At 36.2% G+C, this 17,738-nt stretch overlaps 2 protein-coding genes across 4 annotated transcripts in view; both read right to left on the bottom strand.

Moving 5' to 3' along the window:
• Positions 1 to 7,018, bottom strand: part of Spta1 (spectrin alpha, erythrocytic 1) — a 94,969-nt gene extending 87,951 nt beyond the window's left edge. For 2 of the 3 annotated variants that reach the window (XM_047554291.1, XM_047554280.1), the window contains exons 1-5: positions 6,995 to 7,018; positions 5,570 to 5,809; positions 4,126 to 4,251; positions 2,218 to 2,358; positions 1,279 to 1,425 (exon numbers count right to left, since the gene is read on the bottom strand). In XM_047554291.1, coding sequence (XP_047410247.1) covers positions 1,279 to 1,425; positions 2,218 to 2,358; positions 4,126 to 4,251; positions 5,570 to 5,809; positions 6,995 to 7,018 — 678 coding nt within the window. Of the gene's footprint in view, positions 1 to 1,278; positions 1,426 to 2,217; positions 2,359 to 4,125; positions 4,252 to 5,569; positions 5,810 to 6,994 lie in introns of those variants that run through there. The other variant, XM_047554287.1, reaches the window with a different exon arrangement.
• A 9,387-nt stretch (positions 7,019 to 16,405) lies between these two features.
• On the bottom strand, positions 16,406 to 17,371 carry LOC124986656 (olfactory receptor 6K2). The gene has a single exon (XM_047555225.1). It carries the CDS (start codon positions 17,369 to 17,371, stop codon positions 16,406 to 16,408), a length of 966 nt encoding a protein of 321 aa, XP_047411181.1.
• Positions 17,372 to 17,738: the final 367 nt, after the last annotated feature.

Genomic DNA, 17,738 nt, shown 5'->3' with positions numbered 1-17,738 from the left:
CACCTAGGTCTCAAGTTGTCATTTGCTTTTGTTCTCTTGGGATACTGGCATATAAACAAGAGTAGCCCACTGAAGAATGAGAGACCACATTGAGAAAACCTTCATCTTCTTTGCCAGGGCCCCAAACACATGGTGGAAGCCATCTTAGGTCCTTCACCCCTAAGTGGAGCCACCAAAAAACTTCAGTCACATAAAAGAAACAGATGAGATTTGGAGAATGACCCAGTCCAGCAGCTCAAATATCTGACCAATGGACTCATGAACAAAAGACATGTTTGTTGTTTTAAATTTTGTGGTGGTTTGTTAAGAAGTAATAGACATATTGGAAACCTCCCACAATAGGAGGAAAATGAGAGAGGGGAAAAATGCAGAGTATAGGAAATGTGGTCTGGAAAAAAATTAGCAGACATATGCTGGTTTCCCTTCTTCAGAACCCATTCTTCTGAATTCTTGGTTGTTCATAAAGAACTACTAACATTCCTACTTTTGGGCTGCAATCATAATGAAACTATAAGAAGATAAGTACAATATAGCCAACTGTTAGAGATTTTATATATGTGTGTGTGTGCGTGCATGTGTCTGTGTTATATGAAAGTCTGACTTTCTTTCTCTCTCCTATATATACATATGTGTGTGTGTTTGCACATAAAATCAGGTTTCCAAGGTTTCTTTTTTTTTTTTTTTTTTTTGCATATACTAAGGTTATTTATTCCTAAACAGACCCTTTGTCTACTCAGAGACTACAAATTCATTTTAGTTATTTCTTAAGTAAATGATGGTAAAGCTGCCTCCTTTCTCCTTTCCATCTCCTAAAAACTCATATATAATGATAGAGTATGTTGTGTATATGTGTCTGTACATATATATATATGTGTGTATGTGTGTATAATAGACAACATTATTTTATATTCCTCGCTACTTTATTCTTGTTTCTTTTCATGAACAAAGAGTGCTCTGTAAATATGAGTAATTAATGTACTGCATGATATAACAGTAACTTCATTGCTCCTTATGAATTTAATTCTTTATACACACATACACACACACACACACATACACACACACACACACACAAACACACCCCTCCATTTCCATGAACTGGCCAGGGCTGGATGGATTCAAAGGGGAGAGGAAAGTGCTCAGGTCATGTTACTACAGGAACATGCTACCCTCTGTTTTCTCACGTTTGTCTGCCTTCATATCCCACCTATTTACAGCCAGAAATTATTCTTGGAGGTCAGAACTCTTTCCCAGAAATGACTTTCACTCCCACCTTACCTCTGCACATTCATTGGCATACTGGTTCACTTTATCCACTCTCTCCTCTCGAGCTTCCAGTTCTTTCTGGAACTCTTCAAACTTCTTATGCAAAATTTCTGTTCTCTCCCAGTCCTCACCCAGCTCTGCTGATGTCACTATAGCCTCCTGTAGATACAGAAAAGTTTCCTGATCCACTGATAAACATTAGGAATTTCTGCAGGTAAAAAGCCTAAAATCTCTGCATTCTCAAAATAACTCCAATGCAAATCCTGGGGAAGCCTGGGAGAACTGCCCCCATCCCCAGGAAAAACCAGAAACCAGAGTGCATTTCTTGAGTGGGCACCTTGCCAAGAGGCCAGTGATCTCTAGAATAAATCTTCAGTAAAATCAGGCGCACTGTTGGCCAGGGCCTCTGGAAGTACCCTGTTATGTTTTTGGAAGATAAGAAGTCCATTCATTCTGATTCTACTCCAACATCCTTTTGTAAATACCAAATATCTTAAAAAGGTATTGCACTAGGTACTTGCTTGTATACATCTTCAATAAGTGTGAGATTATTCCCTACTTAGAAAAATGAACCCCATGGATATAGGAATTGAGAGGGGATTAGAGAAAGGGCCAGAAATACTCTAAGCAAGGCACCAGAGTATGAACAAAAATCTAGGAGAAGGAGCTAAAGATCAAAGGAGGTAGAACGAGGATGAGCCCAGATCACATTTCAAGTCCTATTCTTCATGTAAGTCTTTGTCTTCTCCATATTTGGATTCATAGCTTTAGGCTTACACCTTACAGTGGTAACCTCCAAAATGCCTCTAAATCTTTGCCAGAATCCCCCTTTCTCCATGGAATGAATTCCAAGAACAGACACTCTGACTTCTTTGTGAGCAGTCTGCAGTGAGTTGCTATGAAGTTCCTGGGACAAGGGAAGGGAGGTTCTGTACACATTCTGTCCTTTACCTTGTCGCCAATCCATTCCAAGATGTCCTCACACTCCTGTAAGTACTTCTGGAAATTCAGGATCTGCAACAGCAGGTTGCCTTTCTCCTGCATCAACTCCAGCAGCAGGTCCCATAGACGACGCAGTTCCTCCAAATGGGCCTTTGGGGGACAGAGGCAGAATCAGTCACAGAGGCTATGGAGCAGGTACTGACTCAGAATTGTTTAGGAAAAGAGCTGGAATGATTCCCCCTCCCATTCATTCACGCATTAATTGTTCAATAAATATCTAAAGAAAGGAATAGGATGTATAGGAAAATAGTTATTGAATTAAACCAAATATGATCTTGCATGGGAGAAATTTTTGCAAAAAATGCCTTGGGGTTTTAAAGGTGGAATAACAACAAGCAATAAGATAGGCAGGAAGAAGGATGCATGGAAGATTGTTTATTTGAACTGAGCCTTAAGGAAAAGAAAGATTTTTGACAGGTAGAGGATAGGTAAAAAATGTTCTAAAAACAGCAAATAACTGTGGTAATGCTAGAAAAGAAACAGCATGGACTGTTTGCCAGAAAGTATAACAGCTATAATTTTGCTGGGTTACTGGAAATCAGTAGCACCAAAACAGTAAGAGTATTTTGTGACTATATAATTTGAGACCATATAGAGGGTTTTGATCGCCTTAACTCAGAACATCATGTAATGCATTTCTTGTGCAACTGAAGTTACTGTCCTTGTCATAGCTTCAAGAATTGTTTTTAAGCTACTTTGTTGCTCAAGGTAGCAACAAAACTGTGGACTGAATTTCTTTCTGAATCTTACCATAATGCTGTCTGATATAGCCCTAATGATTCTGAAAGATGGCAGATGTTTTAATCACTTCTCAAATGTTTTAATAAATGTAGAATATTAGTTACTGAGTGATATAAAATTGTTTCTATTTTATCTGAATTTTGAAATTTTCCTGTGAGTTCTTTCTAATGAGATTCTTTACTGGTTGAAGTCTACGTTGTCTTATGATATTTTATTGATAGTAAAATAGGTTAGTTTTTTGTCTTTTGTTCGTTTTTTTGTTTGTTTGTTTTTTGGTACTGGGATTGAACAAGTTTTTCCACTGAATCACATCTCCAGTTCTTTCTACTGAGATAGGATCTCCCTAAGTTGCTGAGGCTGGCCTCCAACTTGTGATCCTCCTACCTCAGCTTTTCAAATCACTGGGATTATAGGCATAGAATTTTTATGCTACATACAGAAACACAATCCCCAATTTTATAACATGTAATCTGAATTTCTGGTAACTTAAAAGAATATAAACAGTAAAAAGTTCACTAATACAAAAATTATCAAAAATGACTATATTAATGCAAACATCTGGAAGAGTGAATGGGTTAAGTTAGAAAATGTTATCTTTACCTCTAGGAACATTTTCTGAAGATGAAATTTTAGGATTTTTGTAGTAAGAGTAAAGGAGAATATGAAAAGAGATATTAGTCATGAGGTGTGGGACGTGAAAAGAAAAAACTTTCATAGACAAAAAGGCAAGATTTCAAAGTAGATTCAAGTGGGAAAACATCATTTGTTTAAAGAGTTTAAGAGCCAAGGAGAATGAGGTCAGAAAAAATAGAAAAGTCACGGGGAAAAACTATTTTATCTGAGAAATGTGGAGCAGGTTGACATGGTTTTGATGAACCAATAATCCTACAGTGTCATAAAGAGAAATGAAGTACCATCCAATGACATATACCAATCACAGTTCTCTTCCTACCCCAAGGAAAACAAGGACATCCCATCACTTTTCCCTCAATCCCAGGAGAACACCAGTGGCAGAAGCCCTTATTCTAAGGCTTTTATCTGATATAATTGATTAAAACCCTGATAACAAATTTAACAATGGGAAACTTCTCTTTGAGACCCCTACCATACATTTACCTTAGTGTCCTCATGGGCAAAGTGATCTTCAGTAAATCGAACTTTCCTGATTTCTTCCAGTTCAGGAAGGACCTTTGATTTTGCTTGCACCTCTGCTACAAAAGATTCATGCTTCTGATATTTCCCCTAAAGTTTAGAAATCAGAGTGTATGGATAATGAATCATTGTCTCCCTGATCATAAAATGATCTTTATACTTCTTCTCTTACTTTCAGACAGCATTATTTGCTCCATAACCTGAATTCAATGACAAGCCATGGCCATTGTTGCAATAGTCCTATCCTAAAAGAAATAGTCACTCTGGGTAAAACCCCTAAACGTAGGTTTTCAAAGGATCCCAGGGTCAACATCAGAAACCATGGAGAGGGTCTTTTCCTGTCCCTGCTACCTTTGGGGACTCTAGCATATATCCTATTATTTTAAAGGCTCCATAGACTCCTCTGAAATTTAAAAGATGTGATGTCTCCTTCAAAGATAAGAATAGCTAAGTTCCATTGAGAGTAAAGCTCAATGAAGATGACAGTTATAATAATGGATTTTTAAACATACATCCTGGCTCTGTGCTTATCTTATGCAAACTAATCCATTTACCATACATTACTTAGATTTTGTTCCAGGTACTCCTGTCCTTTCGGCATGTGAACTCCCCTCTTCTGATCATGATGATAGCACATGCTATAATACTACATCAACAGATAGATGTGGAATTCTCCACCCAACTTCTTCTCCCAGGATTTTTCATTTGAACTTAACAAGAACCACAAGCAGCATCTGGAGAAGAACTAAGAAAAACCTTGATTCTGAAAAGAATGGACAGCAGTTGCTTTTGAAGTATTTATGATTTCTTATCATGATTTTATGCTTCGTGGCACAAAATATTGAAATCACATGGTATGTCAGAGATTCCTTAAACTTTTGGTCACTATTTTGTCCATGGTTTAATTTCAAATGCTATCTTGAATAAGTTTCCTTTGTAAATAAGATACTGAAGGTTAAGAAGTTGAAAACACATGTCCTTTAGAGATTTAATTACTGTCCTTAGTAATAGTCTAATCTTTCTATTACATCAGTCTGCTACTATTAACCAGCTAGATACTTAAATCACAAGAATGTGAGTTCTGAACGTACGTTCATTATAAGAAACATTTCTACTGTCAACAACTGTTTTTTTTGTTGTTGTTGTTGTTTGTTTTTTTTTTGTTTTTGTTTGATTTTTCTTTTCTCAGTCTCATCTCTCCAAATCTAGAATGGGAAATGCATCTCTAGATTTTTCCTTAATTCAATTTTTGAACTTCCCACTCTACTGGCTTACTTAATTACATTTTGTCTCTAAATGGAATCAGATGGCACTCACACCTGCACTTCAACAATCACAGAATGAAAAACCTGTTTCCCTCCACAGAGAACTTAGGGTCTGCTTGGGAAAGTCCATGGAGGTGAGTTACCTGTATGTTCGTGGGATCTTCATAGCTTTTATCTGATGCAGTCTCGACTTTCTCCATGATCCACTTCTCCAGGTCATCCGCATCTCGCCTGAAAACCTGGTAGTAATAGGATTCTTCCAGCTTCTGGCCCCTCTCAGCAACCCGTTCCTTGAACCGCTCGTACCGATTCAGCACCTCCTGACGCCTCTGCTGAATTTCTTCAGCTGTTTCCAAAACCTTTGGCCCACTGCTCTCCATAATCTGTAAGGTAAAAAAAAAAAAAGAAAAGAAAATCCTACGTGATCATAATATCACACTGTATGCTATAAACTTGGAAAATTATTATGCATTAATTAAAAATTAAAAATAAATAATAAAAATAGAAATGCTTTTATCTACTGCTAGTTCTTACATCTTTAGCATGCTGTCCTTCTTATATATCCCATGACTTTTATTTACTCATGTTGGATCTATAATTAGATACCTTTAAACTTATTTATGTTTATTGTTTGAAGTACTGCAGAGCTTAAACTATAGAACTCTTAGTCATCCAAAACACTCAACTTTTCCCATAAATGTGGACCAACATTTATTTTTCAATAGAAAGAATGAATGTGGGCTACTGGAGCAAGTCTAAATTAACAAAAATCATAGAATTTCAGGTGGATAAAAAAGAAATGATATTTTATGGGCTCTAAGAGCTAAAGAAGGCACTGACAAGTTGATTAAATATTTAGAAATTATCTTTTTTAACTTGCAATTATCTTCATGAATTATATATAATACTGGAAATTTTTGTTTCTTCAAACCTAAAAATGTAGATCATGTGTTCTTTATTCTTTGCTTTATTCAAAAACACTGAAAGTTTAACTTCAACCTGTCTTCTATCCACTTTTCATAAACTTCTAATTGTTAGTATTTCAGTAATTGTTTTTGTAATGTAAAATTTTGTACAAACAACATAAAATAATCCTCTCCTTTAAAGGGATCCAACCTGTGTGACCATATCCAGCAAATTTTCCATAGGGGCCACCTTCACTCATAGAGATGTGAACACTGTTCCCTAGCTTACCTTAGCCACAACATTCTCTGATTATTCTTTCTAAATACAATTGCTTCTTTGCAAATCACAATTACTATTGCAGCTGTAAAATTGCATGGAGACTCAAATCTTTATTATTTTTTTCAAGTTACCTGGTTTTTCCTCTATGTGAAATGACTTTAACAAGTTGTTGCTATATAGGCATAGGTCCTTGTTTATTATTTAAATAAAAAAAAATTTAAGTGAAACATTCATGAAAAGGAGACCTAAAATTCTCTATATCCTAAAAGTCAAATAAGAACAATTCTTAATGACCCTGTTAAAGATATTATAAGAGAGTTCAAAGGAGACAGATTTCCTAATATTAGTGACAAATTGCACTAAGAATTGAATTCTGTACTCACGGTTTCCATTGGAGATTGTTCCATTTTTCCCAAAGGTCTAGAACTTGGCAAGATAAAATGTATGAGAGAGAAAGAGAAAAAAGGGGCACATGGAACTGTCTACTCTAATTCAAATAGGGATGTCAGAAATGTTACAAACGTGGCAAAAAAAAAAGTTCAGAATCCCGCCTGCAGAGACAAGCAACATTATCTTCAGGAGACATACCCAGCTGAGGTAGCTGCTAACTTTCACAGATACAATGTTGTGACTCATCACTTTTGAAGTCTATGGTGTTCAGTGTCTCAGGACTTAAAAAAAAAAAAAAAAAAAAAAAAAAAAATGCAAGCAAAGTTTCCAAATGAAAAAGTAGGAAGAAAAGACAGAGACATAAGACAAAAGACTGCATTAAGATGTGTTTTGCTTCTTTGATTACTTTTAGATATTTGATAATGCTGAGAATCATGGATCAGGAAGGAATTCTCTGTCGTTCATTCTTGACTCTGAAGTGCAGAATTGTAAGAGCTCGAGGCATACATAGGTTCTTATTCTGACCCATTTCTACAACTCAACAACTTCATTAGGCATTTAGCAGCATTTAAGTCAACAAATTATCCCAACTTTTGCTGTAAACTCAATCCAAAAATAGAGACAATTTTCTCTATGGCCTCATAGATTTGGTTTTTGAAAATCTGATATACTTGTCCCCTTGACACTTAAATAGAAGGAAAAACAGGTAAGATATATGAATATGTTCATTTTTTAATTTAATTAAACAATTTGGAGACTACATTTGACAAACTGTGCATTACAGAACATTTGAAAACAGGGCTGACTCCTAAAATATAAGATAAAAATCACATTATTTTACATATTGTTTTTAATGAAGAGAAAAGGAGGAAGGAATATTTTCAAGGGCATAGCTCTTTTAGTTTACCTTACTAAAGTAGAACAAACAAGCAATAAAGAAAAATTGCAGGATGGCTTTAAAATCTCTTTACAAAGCAGTGGAACCATCCAAGCCAAACTTCTTTCAATTTGCTTTTGTTGCTTAAGCTTTTGTTCTCTTGTCCCTAAAATCATTGCCAAGACCAATGGCATGAAGTTTTTCCACATGTCTTCTTCTAGCAGTTTTATAGTTTCAGGGCTTATGTTTAAGTGTATAGTCCAATTTGAGCTGATTTGGGGGGTACGGTGTTTAAGTGTCCAGTTGTGTATTAATATGCAATTTTCCCATCACCCTGTATTGAAGAGACAATTTTATTTCGTGATGATCAGTTCTGTTTATTGAGTCATCCTGTATCTTTGACCATAATGTTATCACATTTTTTGCACTCTTGGTGAGATGAAAGAAACCAGGGAAAGAAACCAGAAATGCTGTACTAAGAGAAGTTTGACTAAAAATAAAGAAAAGAAGAATGTCACGATGGTTATGTTGAAATGAATTTGATTTCTTATGTGAATATTCATAAGTCAAATAACTACAGAATGAGACATGACATTCCAGAGACTGCCTTAACATGAAAAAGTGGGAATGATAATACCTGCATTACAGAATCTTTTAAAAATTAGAAACTAATGTAAATGAATCACACCAGTATGTACGATATATATGCAATGGATGCTTGTTCTCATCTCTTAAATAAAGATAATTTCCCCTCCTCATACCAACTCCAGACTGAGGTTCCCTAAAACATGTGATATAATTCATTTGCTAAACTTGTATTCCACCTTTAGTGCCAAATTTAATTTAAATGGAATAAAATCATATTATCCTCCTAGAAGAAAACCTGAAAGAAGTCTTCATGAAATTGATCTTGGCAACAATAGCTTGGATATGGAAATAAAAGCATAAGCAACAAAAGTAAAGGTAGACAAGTGGTACTAGATCAAACCAGAAAACTTCTGTGAAGGAATCAATCAGCAAATTAAAGCGCAACCTACAAAATAGAAGAACATAATTTAATCTATTTGATAAAGGGTTAACATATAAGGATTCTTTCAGCTCAATAGCAAACACAGCAATAAGAACCCAAGTTTAAAAAAAATCAAACAAACAGGATTGGGGATGGAACTCAGAGATAGAGTGCTTGTCTAGCAAGCATTAGGTCCTAGGTTTAACCCCCAGCATTGAAAAAAAAAAAAAAAATGAGCAAAGGACCCGAATAAACATTTCTCCAAAGAAGACATACAAATGACCAACAGGTACATAAAAAGGTGTTCCATGTCACCAATCATTGGGGAAATATAAATGAAAACCACAATGAAGATCATCTCATACTTGTTAGTATGGCTATTGTCATAGAAAGATAAATAAAGAGAGAAAGAAGTTTAACCAAAGATGTGGAGAAATTGGAATCATTTTACACTATTGGTGGACATATAAATTGGTGCAATCAGTATGAAAGTTACAAAAAAATTAAAAATCTACCATATGATCCAGCAATTCCATTTCTGGGTACATATTCAAAATAATAGAAACCATTAAGAGATATTTGCACTCCAGTGCATAGCTATGATATGAAAACAATCAAAACGTCTATGCCAGATGAATAGATAAAGAAAATGTGACCTATAAATACATTGGAATCCAGGCATGGTGCACAGGTCTGTAATATCAGTGACTCAGGACATCAGGGCAAGAAGATTGCAAGTTTGAGGCCAACCTGGCCAACTTAGTGAGACTCTGTCTCAAACATGCACAAGACAGTAATTAAATGGGGGGAAAAAACTAAAAGTAAATATCAGAAACATCAGTAAAGTAGAGGGAAGGGAACAGGAAACAGGAAGAGGGAGGAAAGGGAAGTACTGGGAACTGAATTATAGCAAATTATATTCCAAGTTTTTATAATTATGTCAAAATTAATTCTCTTGTCATGTATAACTACAAAGACACAACAAAATAAAGAACTCAGTGGTAGAGTGCTTGCTAGTTTGCTTGAGACCTTGTGTTTATTCCTCAGCACTGCAAAGCTTAAGTACATGCTTACATACGGTGGAATATTATTGTCTTTAAAAAGAAGGAAATTCTGTCATGTAGAAAACATGGATGAAACTTGAGGAAGTTAAGCTCGTCAGGGAAGGACAAATGATACAACTTATATGGAGTACCATGAAAAAGTTTAAGTCATAGAGGCAGAGAGTAGAATGGTTATTGTCAGGGACGAGTGGAAGAGAAATGAGGGGTTGCTAGTCAATGAATATAGTTTCAAATGTTCAAAATAACTGAAGATCTGATGTACAGTGTTGTAAGGGTCTTTATGCAATACTGTATAAAGGACTGGGGATGGAGCTCAGAGATAGAGTGCTTACAATACAGTGTGGTGCACTTAAAATTTTTTGTTAACTGGGTAGATTTCACTTTAAGAGTTTTCCGTGCAATTTTTAATAAGTTGATAAGAACCAGTCTTTAGAGAAAAGAAGCAATATAAACTCCTGAAGTCCACAGGAAATGTTCAGGAAAGAGGTTTGTGTAACCAAAACAGATGAGGTCTTTAGGTTTTCAGTCATTACAGCCAGGAGGGATACATTGTAAAAGTTGCTGACAGCTCTTAGGCTGTTATTCTGGTCCCTGTTGACTTTAAATCCAGTCTACCCTGTATTTCTACTCTCTTGAAAATGGTATAGATTTCCAATCTCTGAATATTGTTTACTATTAGTAGTAGTGTCACAGCATGTCCTTGGGATGGATGGAGGGACAGGATGAGTAAAACTTATGTCCTAATGGCTTAACACTTAGACCATTGACCTTCTCCTTGTATTCCTATCACCTCCCAAGAATGCTCATCAGTCCATATAACAAAAATGGCATGGGACTGGCATAAATACAGATACAAAGATCAATGGTATAGAAGAGAAGACACAGAGACAAATACACATACCTATAGTCATCTGATACTTGACAAAGATGCCAAAAACACGCATTGGAGAAAAGACTGCCTTTTTAACCAAAGGTGTTGGGAAACTGGTTATCCATATGTAGAAGAATTAAACTAGACCCTTATCTTTCTTTCTGAACAAAAATCAATTCAAAATGGATCAAAAACCTAGGAATTACAACAGAAATGTTGCAATTCCTAGAAGGAAATGTAGAGTCAACCCTCTAACATATAGGCACAAGAAATGATCTCCCAATAGGACCCCCTAAAGTTCAGGAAATAATACCAGTAGTTAATAAATGGGATGACATCATATTAAAAAGTTTCTGCACAACAAAGGAAACAATTAGGAATGTGAAGAATAAATCTACAGAATGGGAGAAAATCTTTGCTAGCTACTCTTCTAACAGAGGGTTGATACCTAGAACATATAAAGAACTCAAAAAACTTTACAACAAAAAAACCAAATAACCCAATTAATAAATGGGCAAGTAGACACTTCTCAAAAGAAGAAATACAATAGGCCAACAAATAAATGAAATAATATTTGATATAATTAGCAATTAGGGAAATGCAAATCAAAACTAAACCGAGATTTCATCTCACATCAATCAGAATGGCAGTAATCAAGAATACAAATAATAATGAGTGCTGCAGAGGGTGTGGAGGAAAAGGAAAATTTTTAATCCTATTGGTGGAATTGTAAATTAGTACCACCACTATGGAAATCAACATGGTGTTTCCTCAAAAGACTAGGCATTGAACCACCCATCTTTACCACTTCTCAGTATTTAAAGTCATCATACTACAATGATACATGCATACCATGTTAAGAGTACCACAGTTTACAATAGCCAAACTATGGAACTCGATTAGATGTTCATCAGTGAATGAATGGCTAAAGAAAATGTGGTATACATACACAATGGAGTGTAATTCAGCCATAAAGAAAAATGAAATTATGTCATTTTCAGGAAAATGGGTGGAACTAGAGATCATAATGTTGAGCAAAATAAGTCAAACATGGAAGGTCAAGAGTCACACGTTTTCTCTCATAAATGGAAGTTTGATAGGAAAAAGGAACAGAAAGGTGGGGGCAGATCTCATGAAAATCAAAGGTAAATGGGTAGAGGAAAGAGACAAGGGGGTAGGGGGCAGAGAAGAAGGAGGGAAGTGCTAGGGAATGAAATTCGTCAAACTATATTGTTATATTGTGTGCATGTACAAATATGTAACAACAAATCCCATCATTATGTACAACTATAATGTACCAATAAAAGATGTGAAAAAAAAGAGAATGCTCATCAGCTCTGATCACATAGAAATCCTGATAAGAACCAACTCAGTTGCTGGTAAATGGATGGAGTTGAAGAATACCATGCTAAGTGATTTAGGCCAAACCCCCAAACCAAATATTCTTTTGATATGCAGATGCTAATTCACAATAAGTGGGGGCACTCAGGAAGAATAGAATTACTTAGATTAGGGAGGAGGAACAAGGGAAGGGAAAAGGGGTGTAGGGGTAGGAAGGGTAGTAGAGCAAAACAGACATTATTACCCCATGTACATATATGACTGCATGACCAATGTGATCCTACAATATGTATAATCTGAAAAATGAGAAATTATACTCCAGGTATGATAAATCAAAATGCATGAATGCATTGTTGTCATTAAAACTAATTAGAACAAATAAAAAAATTTTAAAGAAAGAATATACAGTAAATCCCACGCAGACACAAATGTACAAAAAAATCCATAAAATTGTGTGCCATGCAATGAGCAAAAAGTTTTGAGAGGTTATAGGAGACATTGGAGTTTATTACAGATAGCTTAAAGGAAAGTAAAGGAAGGCAATTCTGTTTTGCTTTTTTTAGAAAATTACGAATTTGCAAGTCTGCATACATTTTAAAATAAAATTGAAGAATAAGAAGTTAAAGTGAAGACAGTTAACTGAAAAAAAAAAACCTTTTAATTTTTAGATGGCATTATTTACTGTTTGACTCACTTAGAAGTCAAAAAATGGAGAAAGTTTTAAGAGAAAACTTTTTTAAAAGAGAAATCCTGTGTACAATTTTTAAAGGGTGGGGGTAATTTGTAGGGTTGTTGTACTTGGCCATGGTTATCAGCTCTGAGCAGATCTGAACTTCTCACAGTAGTGTAATCTGCACTGAACAGCTTGCAACTGTCCCTGCTCAAACATTACAACAAAGTGAAGTGTTTGATCTTCTCCTGGCCTCAGACACTCCAAAAATTAATGCCTTCATTTACTGTGAAATTTTTGGAGTCTGACTTCCTTGATTCATATATCAACAAAGACAAATATGTTATCTTTAATGTAAAACTAATCCTCCCATGTAATAGAAGTCATCATTAATCTGTTATTTTTAAATTTTAATTTTTGTCTCTCCAGAAATAGTGTTCATTCTAAAATTTCTCCAGTTTTGATTACTAAAGGAATCAAGAGAGTAGAAATATTTAAAAAATGAAAAGTTTTGTTTTTGGTAGTTCACTACCCACTTTAACTCTTAACACTTCAGGTTCTCTGAAGTTATTTGCCCCCTACATTTCTTTTATGTTTTAAAAGGATTTATGAATCTGACATACCTTTCCTATGTACATATGTGGATATACCACAGTGAATCTATCGTGTACAGTCACAAGAAATTAATTTTAAAAATAACTGTGGGTATAGCAGAAAGAGCAATAGAGGGATGGGAATAGGAGGTGGGAAGAGGGGAGAAGGAGGAGAGGTACTGGGGTCTGAATTAGGACAAGAGATATCCCATGCTTGTATAATTGTCAAAATGAATTCTGTCATGTAAAACTAAAAAGAACCAATAAAAAGAAGAATTTATATCCTTCACCTTGATTCCTCTATATCAGTGATTCTTTCCCTCAGAAAAAGAAGAAATCAGGATTCAGCTCAAATATTATGACCCCTACCCCCCAAACACACACAATTCCAGACTTTAAATTTGTGTCCCAGCCCCACAAAATTCACAAGCTAAAACCTAAATCAGTGTCTCTGTATGAGAAATTAAGCTGGTGAGTAGGTGCTCATAATCAAACATAATTAAATGTGTTCATAAAAGTGGGTTCTAATCCCAAAAGTTTCATGCCCTTATCAGAGGAAGAGACAGAAGCTCTCTCTCCACCACGTGAGGATATAGTGAGAAGGTGGCCATCTGCAAGCCAAAACCAGAGTTCCACCAGGAAGTCAAGTCAGTTTGGCACCTTGATCTTGGAATCCCCAACCTGCAGAAATGTAAGAAAACAAATTTCAGTTGTTTAAACCACCCAGACTGTGGCATTTTATTATGGCAGACTGAGTAGACCAATACATTCCTGGAAGTGATTCTACTGGGATTCAGTTTTTCTCTCCTAAGTATGCCCATGGCGATTAAGATTTTACTTTAAATATTGTGGTTAATATTACAATAGCATGTCTGTTTCCCCAGTTAATTTTTAGACTGTTTTAAACTTGATGTTTCACTAGTAAATATTCAGTAAACATGGATGTAAATAACATTGAAGACAAATAATATATGGTAAAGAGGCTGGGGTCGTAACTGTGGCAATTTCTACCTGATTTCTGAAAACTAAGAAAGTTTTTGGCACAAAGGACAGACAATGGGACACTTTTAAGGAATGCTTCACTGTCTTTCATTGCCAATAATAGAGATAACTTAGGCTGAGAGGGATAAACAGCTCTTCCTAAATTGAGAAGGCACTTGGATCAGTTGTTTTCAGAAGAATATTAGGACATTCAGAGGCATTTTAAGGTGACTTTGGAGAGACTTTGTGCTGCTTTACGGTTTTTTAAGCAATTAGCCCAGAGAGGTGCCTTTTCCTTACAAAAGCCACTTGGGAAGGAAGCAAGGGCATTAGAGTAAACCAAATGATGGTAATAGTTTTCAAAACAAAAGGATTTTCTGATTTCTTTAACCATCATCATACCATCATTATCAAGACAGCATGATAACATGATAATAATGTAACAATGCCTACAGTTTTCTTTTTCTTTTTGCAGTGCTGGTTATTGAACCCAGAGCCTAGCATGTGCTCTATCCGTGTACATCTAGGAAGGAATTACATATACAAAAGAGAGAGAGAGAGAGAAAAGAGAAAAGAATTGCACTTTCACCCAATGGATGGTCATGTATATTAACTCTCTAACAATACCAGAAAATTTAGCACAGTCACCCAATCTGTACAGTAATACCATTTCTCATATCTTTTGAAGAACATTAAAAACATGCTATATAAACTCAGCAGTATTTCTTGCTTTCCCTCATATTTTTAAAACTAAGTATTCTCTGAAGCCTTCCTTCTGTTTAGATCTCTTCCACCCAAGACCTACAACTTTTTTTTGATTTTCTTTCTCTGCTCCATCCCAGTTCATTATTAGATGGCATTAGCCTTTTTAAAACTATGCCCTCCTTTACTCCTTGTAAATGGAGTACTCCACTTACAAATTAAGGCCATTCTGACTTCTATCCAACTTTCAAGTACCTGTGATTCCATGGTGAGGGTGAGGGAAGGACTATGCCATAGAAGCAAGAAAACTAGGCCAACAACTATAGAATTTGTGTTGGTGGGCTAGGGACACCTAAAAATCTCAGCACTTGCACTTTTGTCAAGTTTTTTCCCATCCAAACCAAGATATTGGTCCCTATGAATCCTGTATGATTTAAAAAAAAAAAAAAAAAAAAAAAAAGGTCAGCAAAAGGGAGTCCTTAAGAAGGTAGGATAAAAAGAAAAAAAAAAAAAAAAAAAGGATCCAGAATCCTAAAAGTCCATGAATGAAGGAACTTGAAAAAATGAAGATTTGTTGTCCAATACAATAAATCATTCATTGCCTGGAGCAATCAAAATTTAGCAAGGTGATGTTGATTTATTCATTCAGCAGATTTATTATTTAATATGTATAATGCATTTGATCACAGTGAAAACAAAGATTAGAATTTTCATTGATCATAAGAAAGAGATTATTAGATGCATTATTTGAAGCTAGATTTCTTCTCGAGCAATACTTGAACACTCCATTTACAAGTTAAGGTCATTCATTATTTCCACTGTTTGCACCATGAAGAAACAGTCTTATGAAGGTGAATTTCAGTTACCATAATTTACAAACAAATGTTTTGATTGTATTAGATTTAAAGTGTTCACCCAGAGCATTTCACCAAAATGAGCTGACCTCAGATACCTTGAGTGGCATTAAGTTTAATAAACAAAGTTAGGTCCAAAAATGGGCTAAATTGGACAAAGATTGAATAGAAACTGTCAAATTCAGTTGTTAGCAAATTTTGTTTATTAGGGACCTTTAGGGAACCAGTTTCACTAGAAGACTTTTTTTTTTTTCATAATATCTTTATTTTATTTATTTTCATGTGGTGCTGAGGATCGAACCCAGTGCCTCACAGGTACGAGGTAAGTGCTCTACCACTGAGCCACAATCCCAGCCCTAGAAGACTTTTTTCTGAGAGGTGAGGATGAGAAGGAACCAGTTGCTATATATATATATATATATATACTCACAGCTGAAGGCTCCTACTGGAGGTCCCTGGTCTTACGAAAAAAGATCTTGGCTTGTGCCATGTGCTTTTTGATAGCTTCTTTTATCTCTTTATTCCTCAGGCTATAGATAATGGGATTGAAGAAGGGAGATAAAACTGCAAAGGACAGAGCAATGGCAGTATCCCAGAACAGGGAGTAAGTGGCAGAGAAGCGGAGATACATGAGAGCCACGCTGCCAAAGAAGAGCAAAAAGACCGTCAGGTGGGAGACACAGGTGGAGAACGCTTTGCGGCGACCTTCCGCTGATCGAATCCGGAGAATCACAGCCACGATACCAACGTAGGACGTGACGATGAGCATCACCGCTGTGATAATCTCTACCGCATGGACAACATCCACCACCTGGATCATGACGATGGCTTGTGTGTTCGTGCAGGCCAAGCGCAGCACCGGGAGAAAGTCACAGAAGATATGCTCAAGGTGATTGGAGCCACAAAATGGCAGCGTGGAGATCCAGGCAATCTCAGGGAGTGGTGTTAGAAAGCCGCAAACACAGCAAGCCAAAGTCAACTGGGCACACAGCTTGGGGGTCATGATAGTGGGATAATGAAGAGGGCTGCAGATGGCTAGGTAGCGGTCAAAGGCCATAGCTGTCAAGAGGCAGACCTCACTGATGCCTGTGGAGTGGAAGAAATACATCTGCAGGAGACAGCCGTTTAGGGAAATACTCCTTCGCTCACTGAGCAGGCTAGAGAGCATCTTTGGGATGGTGGCTGTGGTATACCAAATCTCCAGGAAAGAAAGGGCACTGATAAAGAAGTACATGGGAGTGTGGAGGTGAGGATTCAGCTGGACCACGGTGATGATAACCAGATTGCCAACAACAATGAAAGCATAGATGAAGAGCAGTGGAATGAAGCAGATGACAGAATCTCCCCAGGAATAAGGGAAGGCAAAGAATATAAACTCCTGAGCCGTGGTCAGATTGGGGGTCTCCATCTTCAAGGGGAAGGTGAGAGTTTCAACTCCTAGTACACCAAGGCTTCTAGATAGTGTCTGCTGTTATTCTGAGAGAAAATTCACTTACCAAAAGCCAGCCTCTGGGTAGACCCCTGAATTGGGGATATAGAAGAATAAAATTGAAAAACAAAAGGGTCTGTATTCCATGCTTGCTTACAACTCTGCAATTGCAGTAAGGAAAAAAATGCAATGCAAAAAGCACAGCCAATATTTTGAACCAAAGATTCTCAAATATTAGTATGCATTGGAATCAGCTAGAAGCTTGTTAAAACTCAGATTGCTTGTCCCCAGCCCAAGAGCTTCTAATTCAACGGAACTGACTTAGTACCCAATATCTTGCAGGCAG

This window comes from Sciurus carolinensis, chromosome 1, assembly GCF_902686445.1.
Source record: "Sciurus carolinensis chromosome 1, mSciCar1.2, whole genome shotgun sequence".
NCBI lineage: Eukaryota > Metazoa > Chordata > Mammalia > Rodentia > Sciuridae > Sciurus > Sciurus carolinensis.
The sequence above is the reverse complement of the archived record's forward strand: the minus strand, read 5'-3'. Positions and strand labels throughout refer to the sequence as shown.

Excerpts from the sequence above, each read along its gene's own strand:
- LOC124986656 (XM_047555225.1), bottom strand. The coding sequence starts at position 17,371 with ATGGAGACCCCCAATCTGACCACGGCTCAGGAGTTTATATTCTTTGCC.